The 24022-nt window shown below is 38.0% G+C and overlaps 1 protein-coding gene across 1 annotated transcript in view; it reads left to right on the top strand.

Annotated features, from left to right (window-relative positions):
- Positions 1-11761: 11761 nt before the first annotated feature.
- LOC149216614 (DNA mismatch repair protein MSH1, mitochondrial-like) overlaps positions 11762-24022 on the top strand; it is a 73342-nt gene continuing 61081 nt past the window's right edge. The window contains exons 1-3 of the mRNA XM_089391249.1: positions 11762-12049; positions 15484-15613; positions 15757-15854. Of these exons, the coding sequence (XP_089247375.1) occupies positions 11844-12049; positions 15484-15613; positions 15757-15854 (434 nt within the window). The 5' untranslated portion in view covers positions 11762-11843. The remainder of the gene's footprint in view (positions 12050-15483; positions 15614-15756; positions 15855-24022) is intronic.

Genomic DNA, 24022 nt, shown 5'->3' on the forward strand with positions numbered 1-24022 from the left:
GAATTGTTTTAGATGTTTAAAATGGATTGGTAGGATAATAACAGGAAAAATCTCCAAGAAAAGGTTCAACAACACTCTCTGTTTGCCCTCATCCTTATTGGATCAGGGGCTGGAATTGAAGAAACAGTGTTGCCCCAACAAAAACACTAGTTTGCTTGACCATGCAATCCTTAGTGTACTGTTTTCATTTGCAGAAGTTAGTTATGGGTTCAGATCTCTAAAATGTTTCTTTGCATGATTGATGTACATGGTTTTCTTTCCAAATAAAGCTGTTGTTCGTTCGTTTTATTGACAGTTAGATTAGATTAGCTAGGACTTTGATTATTTGTAAGACGTTGTTGATTCTATTAAATGTACACTGTGCAGGGCATCTCTACCACTCTCTCATCTACCTAAGCTTCATCAGAGCCGGTTGTTCCATCTCCTAGCTAGGTTCCTCATCTCACACTATCCTTTTGCCCACGTAACCCTACCTTCTTGCTCCATCATTGTCTTAACCTTCTTTAAGCCAAGTCAGCCTTCTACACCCTCTCACCAGTCCATCCACCAGTCCCTGGGTCACTCCAGGCCCCTATCCTACCTCCCTATCCATTCATGCATCTTCCCTCACTCACCCATCCTCTAAAATCCACGTTTCAAACATCCTGTAGAAATTTTTGAACATCCTGTAGAAATCTCTGAACATCCTGTAGAACCCCTGCAGACTTCCTGTACAAGCTCACAAATGAGGTTTGTTGATAGCCAAACTTTGTGAAACTCTCCGGAAGGGTGTAGGGACTCCTTGGACCCTCTCTGAACCTTCCCAACCTCTTCCAAGCATTTCTCTTCCTTGATCCACCCCTGCACAGTAAAAAGCCAGTTAAAAAGCACATGCACGATAATTTTAATAACTTATTCAAAAATACAAAAAGATGTTTTCTTCAGATAGAGGTAGTCTAGACACATGTATTTTACCTTCATAGAAGTAATGGCATCTCTTCCAATAGTTTGCATTCTCTCCTTTGCATCAGTAGGACTAGCTGGTAGAATTAGGGTTTGCGTTACTTTTTGGCTTTCAGTTTCTTTCCGCAAGTAGATTAGCTTCCTTTGAGTTAGCTTTCATCCATCAGTTAAAAAGCTTCTTCTAAGAGCTCATAGAAGTTGGCTTAAGCCCCTAGTGGACTTGTGCCAGCTGACCAAGTGACAGTTGTGGCAAGAGCTAGTACTTGTGCATACAACACCGTCGCTTCCAAGTTTTTTACGAACTACCGGGTTGATAAAAGTAAAGAAGGGAGTCCCAGGAGTTGCAACATTATTGCTGCAATACTGGAGCCCACCAGCCATCACTAATTCAGGACCAGGAGAGTCATCTTACCAAGAGAGGGAAACCAGATGGCCTCTTAGAGAGTTTTGAGAGCGATTCATTACATAAAAAGACATGATTCATCTTAATTTTGGACCTACCAAATATCGAGAGAGATCAAATCTCCTTTCGCTCTAGATATATGCTCCCTCTTGGCACTTGATAGATCCATAGTTGCTGAGTTTGAGTTCGAATCAGATTCATATTCGATTCGATATGGAAAAATGAAATAAAAATTCAACTGCCTAAAATTCAATACTAACAAAATTCGGGAGTATACACTTTATAAATATTAAACTATATTTTTTTTTTTCAAAATACTAGATTTTTTTATTTGTTTTAATCCCTTGGATATAATGTTTTTTTACCTTTTTTATTGTGTAAATTGAAACATTTGCGGTAAGAATTTACAGGGTAAGTTCCTCAGAGAGAACACCAAAAGGACACCGCTCACAACCAGATCGCAGATCAATACACCAGTATTTTGACGTGGTTAAAACCCTCAAAGAGGGAAATAGTCCAAGGCCTGAGCCAACGCGGCCACTTCAGGCAATTTATTAATAAAAGAATGAAAATTTACATATGTTTCTCTCATGCACGGATTACCCTACAAATGACCCTCCATGCGCTTTAAATAGAATTCATGGACCAATCGGGTGTCAAGCCACGGATCAAGTGTCGGTAATACCGAGGAGAGAATGAACCGTCGGATCACTACATATCGTGACCGTCGGATTGTAAGTTACAAAATGTACAATGGTAAAGAAACACACTTTACCTAACTCTATACCTAACTCTACACTAGACCAAGTTGTACTTAACTATTTCCTATGTGTCGGAATATCCTAACATCCCCCCTTAAGAACAACATGGGATAGGATTGAAGGATTTACAAATATGACACAATAGGAGAAGGAAGGAGGCACTAGAGCCTATCCCCCCTTAGTGACAACTTCCTGAACTCCAACCATAAATCGAAGTTTAGTGAACTTCGCCTCTGTGAGAGCCTTTGTGAAGACGTCTGCAACTTGATCATCTGTTGAACAATATTGCACTTCAAGAACATGGTCGTGAATGAGCTTTCTGATGAAGTGCATGTGCAGTTCAATGTGTTTGCTGCGCTGATGTTGGACTGGATCTTTGCATAGCTGAATGGCACTTTGATTATCACACCAAAGTGTAGTCGGATGCTGCTGCTGAAAGCCAAACTCTGACAGGATTTGACGAAGCCACAAGGCTTCCTTACTAGCTTCTACGGCACCACGATACTCTGCTTCTGCTGATGAAAGAGAAATGGTAGCTTGTTTCTTACAAGCCCATGTAATAGGTCCTGAACCAAGAGTGAATACATAACCGGCAGTAGACTTCCGATCATCAGGGTCACCAGCCCAATCGGAATCAGTGAAACCAACCAATAGAGGAGATGCTTCGGCACTGTAATGAATCCCAAACTGAACTGTACCTCGAACATAACGAAGTATTCTTTTAGCTGCTTTCCAATGACTTTCACGGGGGTTTTGCATGAACCGAGCAACAAGGCCAACAGCAAAGGAAAGGTCAGGACGAGTATGAGTTAGATACAAGAGTTTTCCTACAAGTTGACGGTATAATGTAGCATCAACTTCAGGAGAAGTACAAGTGACTGAAAGTTTGACTCCAGACTGAAAGGGAGAAGGGGCTGGCTTACAGTATTCCATGTGAAAATGACGTAGAATATCACAAGTATACTTGGACTGGGAAAGGGAAATACCCTCCTTGGATTGCAAGACTTGAAGACCGAGAAAATAGTGTAAGTGTCCTAAGTCTGTCATTTCAAATTTCCTTTTAAGGCTAGACTTCACATGGTTTATAAGGTTGGGATCACTACCAGTAAGGATAAGATCATCAACATAAAGAACAAGGATGATAAGAGAGTTGCCCACTTTATTGGTGTAGACAGTATTGTCAGAATGACACCTATAAAAGCCAGATTCTAAAAGAAAGCTATCCATTTTGGCATACCAAGCCCGAGGAGCTTGCTTGAGACCATAAAGGGATTTCTTAAGTCGACATACGAGGCTGGAGTCTGTTTGTATGAAGCCAATGGGTTGTTCCATATAGATTTCTTCATGCAAGTCCCCATGCAAGAAGGCAGATTTAACATCCATCTGATGGACTTCCCATTTGAAAGAGGCAGCAAGGGAAAGAACAAGGCGGATAGAGTTCATTTTGGCAACAGGGGAGAAGGTTTCGGTGTAGTCAATGCCTTCAACCTGTGAAAAACCTTTAGCAACAAGACAAGCTTTATGTTTATCAACTTTCCCATCTGGTCCATACTTGGTTCTGTAAACCCATTTGCATCTGACAAGTTTTCGTCCCTTTGGTAGAGGAACAAGATCCCATGTATCATTTGCCAATAATGAATGATATTCTTCATTCATAGCTGCTTCCCAATCTGGATGGCTTGAAGCCTCTGCAAAGGTGTCAGGATCATAATTTACTGGAGCTTGAGCCAGTAAAGAAGAGGCTCTCTCGAACTGAGAACGTGTACGTCGCTGATCTGTAGGATCACCGGCAAGATCACCTGCTGCATCTCGAGTAGCACGAACCCATTTTGGAAGCTCAGGAGCTAAAGGAGGATCCTGAGATGGTGGGGGAGGATTGTCATCCTCACTTTCATCATCTGAAGAAGAAATGTTTTCAAAAGTAGAAGAGATAGGGAGAGGTGGCACAACCGCCGGACTAGGCTCGCAGGCCGATATATTTTCATCAAATTTTACATCTCTTCTAATGATAACATTTTTGGACTTAAATGGAATAAGTCTATAGCCTTTTACATCTTCAGAATATCCAACAAAAGTACATTTTTCACTCTTAGGTTCTAAAGCTTTATGCTTTTCATCTGGAATATGGGCCCATGCTTCACTTCCAAAAAGACGAAAGTGACTTACATCTGGTTTGATTGAGCTCCATGCTTCTTCTGGAGTGATATTCTTTAAAGCCTTAGTAGGAGTGCGATTTATTATGTAATTTGCACAGTTAATTGCTTCTGCCCAAAAACTAAGACCAAGTCCTTTAGATTGTAGCATACAATTAGCCATTTCCTTTAAGGTGCGATTCTTCCTTTTAGCTACACCATTTCGTTGTGGAGTATATGGAACAGTATGTTGCATTTGAATTCCATTCTCAGTGCAATAGTTGATGAATGTGTTTTTAACATATTCTCCGCCATTATCAGATCTTAACTTAAGAATTTGATGTCCAGATTGTTTTTCAACAAAGGCCTTGAAGGCCAAAAAAGTGTTAAATACTTCACTCTTGAGTTTTAAGAAGTATACCCAAGTGCGTCTGGAGAAATCATCAATGAAAGTTAAGAAATACTTGCAGCCAGAGAATGACACAACTGGAAGTGGACCACATAAATCACTATGCACAAGCTGTAAAGGGGCTGAGGCGTGCCAAGAGGCACGTTTTTCAAAACTGTCCCAATGATGTTTTCCGAGTACACATCCGGAACAAACACCATCTCTGCAAGATACCATAGGAAGACCTGTCACCGTATTTTCTTTACATAGATGCTGAAGGGAGCGATAGTTTAAGTGACCAAATCGCTCATGCCAAAGTTTGCTCACTTCATCGTTATGAGCAACGAATACTGAGGGAAGATTTGATGACCCAAAGTTGTGAAACTTATACAACCTTGTGGAATCATCAGCAATGCCAGTAGCCAAAATCTGTTTAGGATCTCTTAAGTCCTTAATTACAACATCACGAGGTGAAAATTCAACGATTTTACTTTCACCTGAATGAGTTATCTGATATACAGATAGAAGGTTGCAGGATAAGGTTGGAACACATAATACATCATTAAACTGACCATTGTCTAGATGAACAGTTCCAGTCCCTACAACATTAAGAGATCTATCATCACCAACATATATATTTTTGGTGTTACAATCATTTAAAGAAGAAAACATGGCTTTGTTTTTGGCCATGTGATAAGAAGCTCCAGAATCAATGAGCCACTCATGAGAATGAGAAGAAGAAGATACATTTAATGCATAGCCAGACCGAGATGCTTGACAACCACATGCAAAAAGTGCCATTCCTGAAGATGAAGTTGAAGTTGAAGATTGCCCCAAATGGATGTTATGCTTCTTCATTGCTGCTTCCGAGGCTTCCATCTTCTTAAAGCATTTTGATTCTAAGTGGCCATCTCGATTACAAAAATTGCAATGTCTATTAGTCTTCTTTCCTTTGTTTTTATTTGTCTTATCATTTTGTTGAAATGATTTTTCATTTTGGGGCTAAAATTGCTTAGGACCCTTGTTTGGTTTAGGACCATTCTTTTTAGGATATGACTTCTTGGGATTCTTTGAATTTGGTTGCTGCTGGCCGGCTAACGCTTTCTTGGAAGAGTTTCCAAGATTAAGAAGACCAAGGTGTAAGAGTTTTTCTTGTTCTCTTATTAAAGAATCACAAAAAGAGTCAAAGGAAGGGGACTTGTAGTTTGTTCCTTGAGAAATGAAGGCTTCTCTTGTAGAATGGAAGGTGGAAACAAACACAGAGTAGGCTGGTCCCAACTTTGTAAGAATGGAATAGATAATATTACTATCTTCTTTCTTAACTTTAACACCTTCCAAAAGATATCTAAGGGTCTTGAACTTGGACAAGAAATCTTCAATGCAAGAAAAATTATTAGGGTCCAATGTAAGCAACTCATTTTCAAGTTGCTGGGCTCTAATTTCATTTTTAATGCCAAAAACTTTATTGATTTGTTTCATTGCTTCATCAGGAGAATCAATTTATGCAATATGGAATCTAAGATCTGGAGAAATAGACATCCCTATTAGCCCACGTGCTTGATCTTGCCTATTTTCCCATTTAGCAGCCTTATCTTCATCCTTCAGTTTCTTTTCTTGGCCTGAGGCTATTCTGAAGAGACCTTTACTTCTAAGTAAATCCTCAATGTAAGCCAACCATTGGAAGTAGTTGGTGCTGTCAAGGGTAACTTGGTATTGACTTTCCATTTCAATGGAAACTGAAGCTAAAGATGCTGAAAATAAGTGTTCCAATGGATAGATCTCGAAAAATTAGGCTGGTTTAAAAAAAACGGCTTTGAAAACGACTTCCGGATGAAGAAGTTATGGCTTTTTGAAAAAAAGTTGTTGAAGTTGCTGACGAAGTGCGGGAATGTGCGGAAATGAAAAAGTCCGCCCCCACAAAATGGAGACTTGAACCCAAGACCTCTACTCTCTTAAAATAGCTTTGAACCAATTGATCTATACAAAAAATTTGAGAGAGAGAGAGAGGGGGGGGGGGGGGGGGGGTTTGGGTTGCGTGCTTGCCTTGAGAAAGCTCTTCTTCCCTACAAAACACAAAACACAAAACCCAACATGGACATGCAAAGAAAACGAACCTTATGGCTCGAAGTTAGCTTTAGCCGAAAAACTAAATATTTTCAAAAATGAACCTTGCGGCTCAAAGTTAGCTTTGGCCGGAAACTAAATATTTTTTCTCAATGTTTCTGATTTTCCGAGATCACCCTAAGGCGCAGGGAAAAGAGCATACGCATGAGAAAAATCATTCCTTTCTGTTTTTGATTTAACCAGATCACACAGAGTTGCAGGGCAAAGAGCATATGCATAAATGAAAGGTATAGATCCGGTAATAAAAAGGCTAAATAAACCGAAACCGAAATAAACAGAGAGAAAATAACAGTAAACTGCAAATAAACACTGTATACCTCCAGATCTTAAAAATGACGCAGCTAGGGCTACCGGAAACCTTTTCGCGTGAAACGAAAGGGGTTCCTCACTGGAACAGATGCTCCGAACACAACAGAGCAGTCCTCTCGGCCCGAAAGCAGTTAGAAACAACAGATCTAGGAAACGACAGTCGGATGCAGTTCTACCGGCTTCAGATTTGGATCACCAACGGACGCGGCCCTCAAATAGCTCTGATACCATGTAAGAATTTACAGGGTAAGTTCCTCAGAAAGAACACCAAAAGGACACCGCTCACAACCAGATCGCAGATCAATACACCAGTATTTTGACGTGGTTAAAACCCTCAAAGAGGGAAACAGTCCACGACCTGAGCCAACGCGGCCACTTCAAGAAATTGATTAATAAAAGAACGAAAATTTACATATGTTTCTCTCATGCACGGATTACCCTACAAATGACCCTCCATGCGCTTTAAATAGAATTCATGGACCAATCGGGTGTCAAGCCACAGATCAAGTGTCGGTAATACCGAGGAGAGAATGAACCGTCGGATCACTACATATCGTGACCGTCGGATTGTAAGTTACAAAATGTACAACGGTAAAGAAACACACTTTACCTAACTCTATACCTAACTCTACACTAGACCAAGTTGTACTTAACTATTTCCTATGTGTCGGAATATCCTAACATTTTCTAGTGTTTTTTTTTAAACAAAGATGAGTAATTTTATTGAAAATATGCACGTGGTCATAGCATGTTACCTATGGGATACAACTTCAAATTGTAAAGACACTTAGCTCATATTCCAGAGCTGTTTTCAAAATTAACCGTGACAACATGTAGGAACAAGACTCCAACGACTAATGACACATTACAATTTTTCATATATTGAACATATATTGTACCCATGCCTCCAAGGCAGACAAAACAAGCAGTACACAACCATAGACCCCACCATGACTAACAAACCATGCAGACCATAAGCAGAGACTAAACACTTAAAACCTGACCAAATCGCTACAATATCAACCAATGCCAATAAGTTGTAACAATTGGAACCGTATTCGACTAAGAGACATAAGTGATCATTAGACCAGTTGCACCATAAACAGAATCTGGACCCATTTCCACCACAAAATGCCACTGAAAAATGTGCCACTGTCGAACCAAACAAAGCCATAGGAACCAAAATTAACAAAAACAATTACCACTGAGAAGAAGCATTATTTCGAACCTATTGCTGGAAGGTTGAGGTCGAATTCCATTCGACCCAACCCCGACTCCTGAACTTCCAAGGTAGGTGAATTTTCAACTGAAAACTTCAAATCCATAAGCATGCTTCTAAGAGCAAAAATTTCATCCAACACTCGAGAAATTTGGTTCTGTAGAGCCAAAATCTTGTCCAATTTGAGAGTGAGATAATTGATGCACCTGAACCTAAAGATGATAATCAACCTGGTGTAGGGCTTCGAGGGAGTCACGACAGAGGGAACAAATGTTGACTAATGAGGAAGACTTCAGATGAAGAATCAATCTCCATGGAAATCGTGTTGCTACCCGCCTTTGCCATACTAACACCACGATAAAGTTGAAGAGACCAGAGAATTGATAAGAGAACAAAAAAGCACAACCTCCTATAGCTCAACCTCCAAAGATAATTAACACACTACTTAACCAAAGAACCTAAACATAGTAATCCTAATTGGAGCTCAAGGTAACCTTCTGAAGTAGAATTCACATACCAAATTCTTAAATAGAAACTATTGAGGGAAATAGCAATATGGAGTACCTTATGTCGAGTTGGCAAAAGAGGAAAATGGCCGAGTGAAAAAGATTTACCATTGGACTGTTGTGACCAACTCCAAATGCCCCAACTTGATGGGGAGATTTTGCAACGACCCTCCTTCCCCTTTGCATACCAAAACCAACACCAAAAGTTCTTGCGCCCTTGACCAAATTTGTCAGCAATTGTGTGTATTATCCAAAGACCAAAGCAATTTTGCACTAGAGCACTCAGACCACATACCATACTGGAGAATTGCATAAGGTAGGCACATAAAAACAAGATTACCCTCGCAAATCCATCATTCCCACCTCTATTTCGCACAGATTCATTAAATTTTCGAGAGAGCAACTAAGAAAATCCATCATGAAACTAGGGGAATCACACATCCAAGTATGAGAATTAATGTTGAGAGCATGCGAGTTCAAGAACTCTGAGCATGCATGACACTCTTTCTCGTACACTACCATGTTCACCGTGGAGAATCCACCGCCGAATGCCATCCCATTAGGAGTATGTAAACCATAAAGTTCTCCCTCACGCCATTGATTATCATAAGTCCCCCCTTTGTGCCATGGATTTTTATACGATCCTTCATCATTATACTGAGTTACACCAAGGAACCTTGCCATCATTATTTAATTAAAGACCTTAGGGAATAACGCACCAACTCATATTGTTATTGACCACAAGATTCGCTTCCTCCATGGTGGAAGCCACGTTTGCCAAATTGTTAGCCTCTTGGTTGTTGTCTCAGAGAATTTGGAAAAATTTCTTCATAGAGAAACTACTCAAAAGAGATTTGATTCTAGAAAAGGAACGAACCAATAGGGAGTCCTTGGGGCTAGTTCCTTTGATGAGAAATTGAATAGTCATCATAGAGTCCCCTAGTATGACAATATTGTTCACATTTTTCTTTTTGGCGATGAGCAGATATGTATGTTTTTGCTTAATTGTTAGATCTAAATCCCAACCCTAAGCATACCTAACATTTGCTAGTGTTAATTAAACTTAATTGTTATTTTTATACATAATATTGTATAAATATACCTAAAGCATACAAATAATTGTATCTTTTTAGGTAAATAAAAAACCTCAACCTTAATCAAACTTACCTACTATTCCAAAACACACCACATATTTTAATTAATAATTAACTAATAAAAATAAATTTTTAAAAAATAAAATATGAAATATTTTGATTTTTGTACTAATAATAAATAATTTTAAATTATTCCTATATGTGATAAAGATATTTTCATATACATTGATAAGAACATTAAATTAAAAAAATTAAAAATATACATTTCATATGCTAATATACATTAACGATGCATTTGACTGTCTATAATAACCTCAATAAGATTAAAAAAATTAAAATCTAGAAGCCCAATAACGTTGCAGGAAAGGACGATGGCAAACATATAAATGGGTTGAGTCCGAATCAATGTAATGAACTAGTTTGCTTTCTTAAGCGCACGATAAACGAGTGTGGTGTCTGGCACTAGGGATTGCGACATGCTGCAAACGGTTTTCGCTCAAGTAATGCCATTAAATTATCCTCACTCTTTCCATTCAGAAAAATGGTATACAACCTCTTAAAATATTTCAACCATATCAAATAAAATTTAATATTTTAATGGCCGAATCAAAACCAAATTAATGATTTTTAAAATTCTTTATGATTAAAATAGACTTACACTCTTGTACCATATAACCAAGACCCATAAATACTTAAACACTTTGTTTCACTATATAGAATACCGCAAATAATTATTATATTTACACTGACATAAAATTTATTTTAATATTTTATTTCGTTGAAGCGAGTGCAATCTTTAATATCCCAAAAACTTATCAAGTCTCGACCAAAAAAATCATTGAATGATTTATTTATATAACTTATTTTTGTTAATTAAAATTAATATTAATTCATCAAAATTTTACATTAAGATTAAAAAATTAATATTTTTGCCCAAGATGAAAATGTTGGAGGTTTTAAAGATAAACAATTATTTTTTATGTGAAAATAATGAAATGATATTTTAACGTTTATGAGACTAAAATAATCTATAGGATCATTAGTTCTTTTTCGCTTTTTGCAATTCAATTTTTTCCTTATTCAAATTGATGATGAGTTGACCCAACTTTCCAACAATACCCTTGTTGTTTGCAATTCAATTTTTTTCTTATTCAAATTGATGATGAGTTGACCCACCTTTCAACAATACTCTTGCTGAAAAGACAAAGCCAAAAAACCGATGCTAACATATTACCATAACTTTCTTTGATGTCTTTGAATGTATTACATTCCAAAATAAAATATTTTTCTGATTCCATTGTCTTATACGTGCAAAATGTCCCAACCTTGTTTAGGCCTTTAACTTTCTTTAATGTCTTTGAATGTATTACATTCCAAAATGAAATATTTTTCCAATTCCATTGTCTTAGACTTGCAAATGTACACACCTGTGCTTCCCAAGCTTGTTTAAGCCTTTTCCACTATCCTGTTTCACTCACACTGAAACTAATACAAATTAATTTTAATGGAGCAATACAAATTTTTACCATCCACAAAATACTAGCTCTAATAAACTCTTTTTTTGTAAATCCCCTTCGCCAATTAAAACACAATAATAATTTTTTTTGTTGTCACCACATAAAACATAATAATAAACTCTTTGTTGTCACCACATAAAACATAATAATAAACTCTTTTTTGTTGTGACCAAATAAAACATAATAATAGCAATGCTAATTTAGATTAATAAAACATTATTAGTTGAAGGTTAAAAAAAGTAATTATACCAGAATTATTTTAATTATGCACAGCGCCGTTCATAGGCGGGAACACTTACACGTTAATTAACGGACCTCGAAAAAACCACACGTCCGTTAGCCGTAAACAGAGGATATAGACAGTACTCACAGTGCCAACGCCATAGCCGGAAGGTGGCAAAAGCAAGTAGAGTGAAAATTGTGAAGACAAAGGCTTCTGGCAGTGGCGATGGCACTGCCAATCCCTGCTTGGCGGACCTCTATATCTCTATTATGGACCTCACTAAGATGGCCATCGTTTTCGAACAGAATGCTTGGCCACGAAATTAGCGCCCCGGAACCTCTGTTTTCGTTGCACGTTCCATTTGGAGTTCATTTCATGCTTCAATACAAGCTCTGGAACTGCCAACCACAAAGGACTTATTACAATTTCCGGTAAGTTCAATGCTATGATTATTTAGCAGGAGTTCCACATGGCTAGTTTAACAGTGCCTCTGTATTTTAACTTAACCGGCGGTTAGAATCATTAGTAAGTTATTTTTATATCATGCGTTGTGCATAGAGTCATCTGCTGGTAAGGTTTGGCTAAATTTACAGTAGGAATTGCCAGCTCATCTAAAATTTGGCAAGATTTCTTGCCAAATTTACGGATAAATGTTCGGGGTTCGCATTCTAAAAAGTTAAAAAGAGGAAGAGCAAATATTTTGGCACAATTGTGCTAATTTAGGATTGCGAATGTTTTCAAAGGTATCATTGGAAACCTACGGCTATCACCCGAAGGTAGTATATCATTTACGGTTTTATTTCGGAGGGGTGGCCAACTTAACGGCTATGTCAGTGCTGTGGCTTGTTTACAGCCATCCCTATGGGATCGAGTCGACTACTTTTATGAAATTTGAACCCTTGTGAGGCGAAGACAATAGTCTACTTTCACTCAGCGGGTTAACCTCTATTGGCCAGAAATGTGCTCATTTAGAAATCTTTTGAGGTCGAATTTGTCCAAAACTGTTTATCTGCTTAGGAATATAGTCCACTAAATGGTCCTTTTAATCATCATTATTGCTGTAGTCTTATTTATTTTATTTTTTCTTAAATCTGAAAATTACAGAGTACGAATCAGCTTATATCTATCTAAAGACAGCAAGAAGGTCCTTAAAGCAGATTAAGCTTGGGGTCACAGTACTTGGCATCTTTTCTAAGAAGAACGTCCTTTGCTATAAGCCAGGTCTTAAGATCAACATACAACATCGCATGAAAAGATTCTAAAGAACACTGCGAACTACTGAAAACTTCTGCATCTCAATCTCCTAATAAAGTATAAACAACCTATTCTAATGCGATGCCAAGCTCCTCGTGAGCAATGTGGAACAACCGCATCAAAATTCTTTAGCAGGGATTCTTCCACAGGAAACAAGTGTAGAGGATCTGATTTCAAGAGGTCCAAATCAGATATTGGCAATCTTTATCACATTTTCATTGTCAACAAATATGCCGAGCCATTTCAGTGATGCCACATTGTGGACAATATGCATCTGTGAAGCTAGACTTAACGAGCTTAGCCTTCAAATGTAAACCTTGACAGACCACCAACCAAGACAAGAGCCCAGATTGCCACACTGTGTTTAAATGCACAATCCATCTCCTTTCTTCATCATCTGCACTTTTTCTGTTGATAATCTCCTTCAATGGACGTTTCACATGAAGAATCTAATATAGTTGGCGTATCTTGTAAATCCAAATCGGCTTATTAGGGCACCAAACCCAATTCCTCCAGAATGTAATAGGATTATTATTATTCATCTTGCATGTATCTTTTGTAGGGATAAGGCTTTGTAATTCTTGAACTGCAGCATAGTGCGATTTGAACAGGTCATTTTCTTGAGAAAGCAAGGACTAAGACTTTCAATCTCTTGTGGACTGATCCTGAAGGTCACTGCACACAAAGAACCTCTTCTTTTCCAGTTACTTACGTAAGAGTCTCTCTAAATAAGAGAGGGGAGTGTTCTAAGCCTTCCAAGACCAAATCATTTGACCTGGAAAATCACAATCCCTTCTATATTTTAGGGCCTTAAGTAAAAGACAAGGTGACATCTGCAAGCTTACCAAATTTGCGTAAGAATGGGTGAACAATAAATCTTAAATTTGTCCGAGTGACTTGCATATCATAGTGCTGAAACAAACCCTATGATATAGAAATATTTTGCTATGAATAATTCTGAGGCCGAGGAACAACTTCCATGCTTCATCACTGAAAGGAGGAAGAACAACAGTTGTTCTAAATTTTTGTAATAATGATATTCCTTTGAAGCTTTTCTGTGGAAAGAAACAAGCAACGTGCAATTTAACGACTAACTAGTAAAGACTATCATGCTCTTGTAAAATTTTAGAATCACAGACCAAGATATAAATTTTAAGGTCAATATACAAAACAAAAAGGAAGTTTAGATATAAGCTTTGATCAATATCGTAAAATTCAGTAATTATGAAATATGACGTGATTGCACTGGCCACAATGCATATAAAAGTTATGTTCATATGAGGACATAGCAAGAAAAATAGAGAGTGGATTCCTCACAGTTGTGTGAGTATGCCAGTGAGGTTTTGACAAGATTAAGTGAGTGTAAAGTCATCCACCGCGGTCTCACTATGGTATGCTCTGCTCAATTGGCATCCTGAAAAATGGACGAGGCTAGGAGCAAGTGTCGAGAGAATTGCACAGAATAGATACCTCTTAGACTTGATGCCTAAGTTGAAGGAAGTCCACCTTATGTGGTGTAGTGTTTGATCTAGGTGCATGTTTCTTGAAATGACTTAAAAAGAAAAAATTGCATTAGTAAATTTTTGTAATACATTGTTGCAACAAAATTGAAAATGATGATATATCTTAAACATATTATAAGAATAGCCTAGCATAGCCTTTTTTTGACAAAAATAGCTTTTTCCACATAAGGACGGATAATAATAGCCGGTGTCTAAATATAAACTGAAAATTTTGTTTGTCTCATTATATGTCACGTGTCCAATATTGAAGATCTTTAAAATTGACTTTAACTATGAAAGTGATAACTTGGAACTAGAAAATTGTGACATACATAAATGTATATTACTACACACTCATCATATGAATAATAAAATATTGATAACTTAGTTATAATCGATTGATTTAGGTTTTTGTAGTTGTTAAAGTTGTCCATTGTTGCTTTCAGATTTTTCAATTACATTATACATTCTAAAAATCTGATGTTGCAAGTGGATTGATTGCTTCCCTTTTGGGAAAAGTGTTGGAATTGTAGCTAGGTTCGGTCTCATAATTGTCATTATATCAATATATATTTTATGTAAAAACAAAACAAAAAATTATTATTTTCTAGCATGTTCTTGATGCTTTATTTTTGGTCAAAAGACAAATGTAAGAGGGCATGTTCCTTGAAATTTGGAGAGTTTCTGCATGCTCTCCAGACAAATCCTCATGTATTTTCATCCCCGAAACTTGTTGAAACATCCCTATAATGCAAAATATAGAGAAATGAATTTAGATATCATCTCTACCTTGATTCTCCAATGCATCAAGTGGGGTTGACAACTGCGCATAACAAGGCATATAATTTTTAAAGCATTATGGAAAATCACGCTGGGTGAGTAAATTACAAAACCTCTGAACACTGGTATTTAAAGGCATCTCTTTTGAGAATTCCCATGGCCGCATTGTAAGAGAAACATAGCTTGACACTTTTTTTTTTTTACAAATTATATCTCTTTCCGATAAAAGGAATATTTTGTTGCAGGAATTTTGTTATGGATACTTATATAGTACCTATCAAGTATGCATTTGGAATACTATTGATAGTCTCATTCTCCATGTTTTGCAGCAAGCGAGGAGTCAAAGCTCTTTGTTTCAAGTCACAAAAGATTTCCAAAGGCACAGGAAAGAAGAGAACAAAAAATTCAAAATCCATTATGCAGGTTGCAGACTATGCACATTTAGTGTGGTGGGAGGAGGTATGTTGTATAAGATCTATTTGAGATGCAATATTTTATGTTGAATTTAGGGTATTTACTATTTCTATGACTTCATGTGTCCTTATCTTCCCTTTGCTAATTGGAAGAGTCATATAAATGTTATATAAACTATTCTTTAACAGAGAATGCAGTGGTGCAAGAAGCCTTCTACAAAGGAGTTGATCAAGAGGCTGGTTTACACTAATTTGTTGGGATTGAATGAGAAGTTGAAAAATGGAAGGTTAGAAAAATGTTTGGTTGAGATGTTTTAGCATGTGCAATAAATTAGTAGCTATGCATATTATGCTAGAGCTTCAATGGCATTCTCATTGTCAAAGAGCTTTCTCCTCTTGTTTATCCCATCAATCTATTAATTCTACACTTCTCTGTTTTACATGTAATAAACTGCTTGAACTTTGTAAATTATTTGTGTGGTTCATTTGTTTTCTACTAAGAACAGCTCTTGGGAGCTTAGAATTGATTGCCAGCAATCGCTCTTTGCTTGGTAGTTGTTTCGGACGTGTTACCCAGCATTGTGTTGGGTAACTTTTGAAAAGTCCTGATGTAGAATTGTGTTTATTGTTTGTGGTACAAGCTATAATGCTTCCCTGGGAGCCAAATCAATTGTTGAACATTTTTCAGTTGTCCCTGTGACAATGGGACTTGTGAGTGAGGTAAACACACTGTGGTGTTCAGGTGTTCCTGTGACAACGGGGCTTGAGAGTGAGGTGAACACACTGTGTTCATATTAATGCTGGGCATTGGATTAGTGTTGCTAATAGCGAGGCATGTACAAGTCAGATTACAGTAACCGCTATGTTTGAGAGGCATTCTTGGTATGCCTAGATGGTTGTTGTCATGTTATTGAATTCCCTCAAGTACAGGATTGTCTTCAATCTATAATTAACCACTGATCTAGCATATCATCTGAGTATTTTTTTTTGGTTATGGCCACCCTTCAAACCTTGCAAAGAATGTCATGGCTGAGTGAAGAGCTGAGACAACATTCAAAAATATGAGTTTGGATTACTGAACAGCAGATGACAAATTCACTGTTTTCTTCTTTTGAGCCAGTGTATTACATAGACTTGCAGGTTTTCCAACATATATTGCTGTAAAGATTATGTTGAAATTTAGACAGGATGTGCTTCTGAGCATGCTGCTCCTGGAGACTTTGCAAGCTATGCTCTTCAGTTGGATGGTTGCTGTAATATTCTAGCTGTTCACTTTAGGGTGCCAGCATTAGGCCAGCAAGAGGACTGTTGCCTCAAAATCTAGCAGGCCTTGTGAGGCCTATTAGGCCAGCAAGAGGACTGTTGCCTCAAAATCTAGCAGGCCTTGTGAGAGGCCTCACAAGACAAAAGCCAGAGTATGACACAACAATGAGGTGGGTGCCGCTGTCACCTCAACACTCCACCTCTTGCTCTTTAGTGGACCTTCATTACACGGGAGGCTTCCCAGCATATGTCACCAAAGGGTTTTCTAGGTTGATAGGATCAAGGTGACATTTTGAAAGGCTAGATCGAGGTACTTCACACTAGGAAGAACAGAAATAAAATGATTTCTTCAACCCAGGTTAGATATAATGTCTAATAAAATTTTCTCAGAACAGAAATAAAATGATTTCTTCAGATCTGAAATTCATGACAAGAAATACAATGGGTTCCTCACTCAGTATGTATAACAAAAATAAATAAACAGTAAACCAGGCACATAAGTAATTCTTCACACAGTTTTACCTTGGAAACCCCAATGTGGTGAAAACCAACAAACTTGGTCCTTTTATTCAGCTTTGGAAAATCGATTACAACAAGTATTTTTCAGGAAATTTACAGTAATAATTATACTCTAAATTTTTTGTTTGATGACCAGCTCTGTGCAGCCTCTGCGACCTAGCTATCTCACTGTACGACCCCAACAGAATTTGGCTTGTACAGCCCAGCAGAATCAGCTTGTACGACACAGCTGAAATCGGCTTGTACGACCCAGCCAAATCCTCCCAGAATTTTTTCCTGGTATGGCCCAGTCGATTCAGCCCAGCTTGGCCTTGTTAAGTTGGCCCAGGTCTGTCTTGTAGAATCAACCTATATGGCCTGGGTTATTCTGTCTCCTTGCCTGCTTTCTGCCCCTGAAATTAGCATGTTCGCTGCTCCTCACTTTGTTGTCAGTTCAACTCTTTGCTCCAGTTGAATGACCAGTTTTTGTGCCAATCAATTTTCCTCTCCAACATCCTATTTCCTCTTTTATAAGTTTCTGACCTAATCTCCAAAGTGATGGATGGCTGAGATTGCATCTCCACACTTGAGATCTATGGTTAGGAAATAATCTCAAGTTGAACCTTTTAATTTTATAAAAGTTGGCCAATAAAGTCAAAAATTAAGTTAATGACTTTATACCTGTTGCTGCAAAATCTAGCAGGCCTAGGAGAGGGATGCTCTACTAGGCTTAAACTAGACCAAGGGACAACAAAGGGGTAGTGGCCCACTGTCACCACAGCCAAAGCCCTCTGCTCTTTACGGACTTTCACCAATAGGAGGACTCTCGGTAGGAGAGAGAGATCACTTATGTCAAATGTTCTAAGGTTAATATGTAAGATGACCTCACTAGGAGCTCTTCAAGAAAGACACAATTTAGGTTCAAGGCTCCATAAGGAGACAATTCGCTTTCTATGATGAGACCTAGGAAAGAAAGCATGAGACCTAGGTTTTGGTGAATTTAACGAGTGTTGGAGTTTCCAAAGGTCAAGGCTAAGAGAAAAGGTTTCCAACAATGTGTACTAGCAATGCCAAGGCTCATGAAACCTTCAAGAAAGCCCTTAAGTTGAAGCAAGGGAAAACTAGGGTTTCCCTCTTAGGCAAACAACTAGGGCAAGAAAGTTTATGGATGAAATTGAAGTGGATGCCCACCAAAAGGATAGATTTTGTGGCAAATACTATCCCCTTGATGTTTAGGCTCTCCAACCACCAAAACTCTACTTGCCTAGGGATTTGCACCAAGCCCTAGTTTCCTAGCTTGGCCTTGAAAGGGCCAAATTAGGAGAGAGAAAATATGGATAAAAATAGAGAATGATCACCAATCAATTGGACCAGTCCTTTGTCCCTTGGGAGAATGGAGTCGAGGATGAAATAGATTAGCCAAAAATGTTTTCAAGGAGGTCGAAATTTGATGCCCCAACAACAAAAGGCATTTACTTATGCAATGGAGAAATGGATTTTCATGGGCGAGCTACTAGGAGTTCACCACTAAGACATTTCAGCACATATTACTTATGAGTAATGCATGCAACATTCATCTATATAGCATTTCAATCAATCTTCAACAAATTAGGGCAAATTTAACATAACTTAGAATCAATTATTCTATACATTAGACATAGAGAAATAAATTTTCAACAACTAGGTGCACTTACAAGATAACATGCAAGATTTACATACATTAGACCAAAGAATAGCTCCAAGAATATCCATGATCAACTCCGAATATTGAAATGCATCCAAGACATCCAATTCATCCACAAGAGAACAAGTCAGAATTCCTCTAATGAGTTGAAAATCCAAGAGGTGCGATGATGAGAAGTTATAATGACATATTCTTCTACTTATACGAGGCATACAAATGCCTAATTAGCCTACTACCCTCTCTAAATCATAAAATAATGTGCAACTACTAGTATAGGTCACACGCTGACCTAGTAGTCTTTGACAAATTAAACTAAATTCCACTTGTGTAAGCAGAAATGCTAACGTCATGCTAGCGTAGGCTTGCTTAGGGTAAGCGTTGAGGGAAATAGGTGCCTTAGCAAGTGTAGAGGCCCTCTAAAATCATGGTCTATGGGTTGGCCCCTAGATCTCTGTCATAATCATCCTGTGGACCCCAGTTTTGGGTTTGGGGCACAAAATGGGTCTCATGGGTCTTCCTGTCGTCAATATGCTTAACTCTGCTCCAACATTGAGGGCATTGAAGATGGTTCTAGCCCTCCCATGTCTCAAGGTATGAGACAAACCTCATCTGGGCCCTGGATCAATTTCTTGCCGCTGTGATCACTGCTAAGCTAGATGGGCGCATGCTGGTCTAGGTGCATCATCCCATGAAAGTAAATGATATAGGGGGAAGTGTAGGAACATTGTGGGTGCTAAAGGGGCCCATGGATATAAGTGATGCTCTACAACTGTGCAGAGGCCCATGGTTCTCAACGCCTCACCTTTGGGTGTCAATATGCCCCTCTAGAGGACCTGGACGCTAGTTAAGTTGCCCAAACCTATAGATGGGACCACCTGTCAATCACACACGATATCTTGTGCTGTAACTTTCACCATTAGGTACATTTAATCATTATTGCATCTAAATGAACCAAGATTGAAAGAAATGGGCAAATTAACACTTAATACAAGGCTCCTCGTCCAAAATTGTGGCCTTAGTCACATAATGGTGTTAACCCCCTAGGTAGGAGTGGTTAATAGACAATCCTCTTAGGTATTCTCAACCCCCAAGAGGAAGTGACTTGCCCTTCGTCCACCTTTCAATTAATAGGTGCCACGTGAATAATGATGGAACATAGCGGGAAAGACTTCATGGCCAAGTGTCATGGTCAAAGGGACTGACAATGATGGAGTACCTCATCCTGAGTGTACGGATGTGGGGAGGGAGTAATCTTGGATACATGAGTTACCGACTTAGCCTTTGTTTTTTCACCCCTCTTATGCCTTTTGATTTTTCTTGATTCTTCTTTGTATTACTGCTTGTAGCTCGAGGAATGAGAGCTTGCTTTGTATGATGTATAGCAATTATTTCCCCCTTAAGGATGGGGAAACTCATCGCCCACAAGGGGTTTGGACATGCAAGGGTTCGTTGTCTTCTATGAGATAGGGCAACATTGACCTAGGAATCGGGTGATGGCCATATGAGTGAGGTAGAGCTCATGTTTGGCTTTTGCCCATGTGCTAATTTGAATGTCTCGACCATCTTTTGCATTTTGATTTTTCTTTTGTTTTTCTTGTGGCCATCATATGTTTTTTTGTTTCTTTTAGCTGCATCAGCCTCTCAGGGTACATTTCTAGGCCCTACCTAGGTATGAGGATATGTGGGTGCCAAGTCCCAATGAACTAGTGTTCAGTTGAACCCAAAGAACGAGGTGAAAAAGGGGCTCATAATCTAAGATGGAAAATGATAAGTATGGAATAGGGAAAGATGGGGCTATGCTATCTCAATCATGGCTTTCCAAGTAGTGCCCTTCCTATGCCTGTTGGGCCTTTAGGGGAGGTCCCACTGGACTAATATTGAAAATTAATCCCCCATTTAAGGTGAGGGAACAAGATCATGGGCAAGACCCTTCTTTCTTCCAAGTTACCCCATAATCCATGTCAAATGCCCAAATACATACACACATAAGGATCTGATTGCAAAATAAATAAAGTACTTTTTGATCAGAAGCCCATCTTCCAACATGTGCTTTTGGCAAATGGGTGAGGAAACATATGACTAATGCTGGTGGTGGAGCTATGAATGGCACGTTGTAATTGGGTACCAGTGGCTCTCAGGGGCTGCTGGCTATTGGTTGGAGTAGATGAATAGGAGAAACGTTTATCCTAGGGGTTACCCACTTTTGGTGGGTAACAATGCTTAAGGTCCAATCTTAAGAAATAATTAAATAATCGCTACGAGAGAATTTCTGGTGATTTTCTGCATGTCATGGTACTCGACCAATGCAAAATCACCTTCCAAGCTACATTTGCAACAATATATGTTATATAGTATATCAAAAAATATATGGATTATACACACACACACATGAATTTAATGACAAATTTTATCATATATTTTTAGGTGGCAATTTTTGTTGAATTTGAACACAAATTCAAACTAGGTGACTATGATGTGGTATGATAAAAAACTCAAGAGTCATTTACTGGCCATAGTGCTAGTGTGGTTGCCTGTAAGAAATAAAAGAAATTGATCTCTTATTCCCCTAAATGTGTTTAGGTCTCTACTCTCGAGGGCTTGCAGAGACAGATCGATGCACTGGCCAATTTTTGTGACCTTCAATAGCTTACGATCCACTTGCGTAAATCCAAGATTTTGATCTTCAATGCATCAAAGAGATCTCCTATAGATTTACATTTCTACTACCCAGGGGCAGAGATTGAGATCACCAAAGCTTACACTTACCTCATAGTATAGTTCATGGGGCCTCATTTTGGCTTGCAATAGGATGTCTAGTCTCAGATCAGTAAGAGGTATGGTTCGCTGGTCCTCATTGAGAGACAATGCTTCTAGGCATAGTCTCAAGACATCTCAATCAAACTATATCTCATGGAGGTGATTATCAAACCCACAATCCTCAATGGCTCCAAGATTTGGGGGTCCAACATGTTATAAATAGACTGGACTAGGCTAGAGAGAGTACAAACCTTGCTTCTTAGGCGCATCATTCGTCATAAGTGGATAGTTATATAGTTCATCATTTAGGCATAATTGGTGTCCACTCTTTTCCCCTCAGTGTCATTTCACGCTTGGCTTCCTCTTATTCAAATGTAATTTAGGCTCTTGTTTGGTTTCACTTGGATTTGATCAATCTTCTAACGAGAAGTGGGTTTGTTCTCCTTGTCATATTATACTAAGTAGTTTCTTACTTCATTACATAGGGTTTACCTACTTAGGTTTACATTGTTGAATTGTTGTCTTAATTTTTGTGTGTTTACTAGTGTAGATCTTTGTGCTTTTCAAAAGATGCATTAGGTACTCCTTTGCCATTTTTGCTTGATGTACATAGTCCCATTGCCGTATTTTGCTCATTTGTGCAAATTAATATAATCCCTTTCTTTCTCATTTATTTTGTATACAAATTTTTCTATTGCGTTGCTACAAGTTTGGCTTCTTGTGTTTGGATTGTTACCCACCAAGTTGCTAGAGTCTCTCGTATTCTCTACATCCAATTGGATAGCCATGCAAACCCTGACAACCACCACTAGATGATGACGTTCCATTTCATCTCTGCTGCTTGCATCAACCATATGCTTCTCACCCATTCAACAAGAACACATGGACGAAGGTTGGCTTCGATCAAAAGGTACTTTATTCATTTCGCAATCAGGTGCTTATGCTTGTTTGTATTTGTGAATTTGATATGGATTATGGGGTGATCCATAAGAAAGAGGGGTTTTGAGTCTTGACCATGACCTTGTTCCCTCACCTTAAATGGGGGGTTAATCTTCAATCTTAGTCCAATGGGACTTCCCTTAATGGCTGTTGAGCTTTACTTGCTAAGGTAAGTTAAGCTTTAATTCCTTTTGTCAACTCGAGTAGGTACACTTAGAGGCACTTATCTAATGTATATAGATCTAGAAAGATCTAGTGTTCTAATGATAGCCTAGTGAAGTGAAATTAACAATGCTCTCTTACAAGAGGTGTCTCCTTGTCTTTTTCAAACACTTAAGCATTGATTTAGATGAAAACAAATCTGATTTCCTATTTAACAAAACAGAGTATTAATTACTTGTTGAAGATCCTGCCATTCCCTTACAAGAACTTTACTCTATAGAATCCCATCCAATCCTAAGTCATAACAATTCAAAACAATTTCAAAATCTCAACTAGTCAAGGCAATGAATGAGATAAGTAACTTTGGAAATCAATAATAGTTGATCCTCTTACAAGATTCATTCATCTAACTATAGATTGAATTTTGCAATTACAAATCTTAATCAATGGAAATTGAACTATTAACTAACTCTAAAATTGAAATCATAAAATAACAAACATATTTGTCAACTTCAAGATGAATATTGGTTGAGACTTCTTACAAAGCTCTTTCACAACAAATACAAATCTCTTCAATTAACAATTTTCAATTGCATGAACTTGCAACACATGATTTAAATAACAAATTCTAAATATTAAATCTATCTATGCAATTTATAAAGAAAACTTAAGGAGTGTACCAGATCCATAGTGGGGGCCCTTCCACACTTTGCAAGCACACTGTAGTCTAACTCAAATGAAAAAAATTATTGGATCTGAAAGTACAAGATGAACTCAATACTGTAGCTCTGTATTTAAGTTTGAAAATAAAAAATACATAGACTGCGTTTCCAAGTTTTTCATATATAAAACTAATAATCTACATAGTTCTCTCTTTGAGTTATTTATCATAAATCTCCATAATGAAAAGAAGCTATTCATACTCTTTATTATTCTAATAAGATCCTATCAATTACATCAAAGGAGGTCGAATTGGATCAGATCTTCCATTTAGGCAAAAATCTCAAAAATAGAAAATTCTGTTCACAAAATTTGGAATTTCTGCTAAAGTAGCTGGGTTTGACCAACGTTGACCGGCCACCTATATTTTTCAAATCCGGAAGTGGATATGTAATCCACCATCTTTGTACATTTAGGTTCATGCCCATAATC

The sequence above is a fragment of the Pinus tabuliformis genome, chromosome 1_1 (assembly GCF_031772625.1).
Source record: "Pinus tabuliformis cultivar Carrire ecotype Pingquan chromosome 1_1, CPIR1, whole genome shotgun sequence".
Taxonomy (NCBI): domain Eukaryota; kingdom Viridiplantae; phylum Streptophyta; class Pinopsida; order Pinales; family Pinaceae; genus Pinus; species Pinus tabuliformis.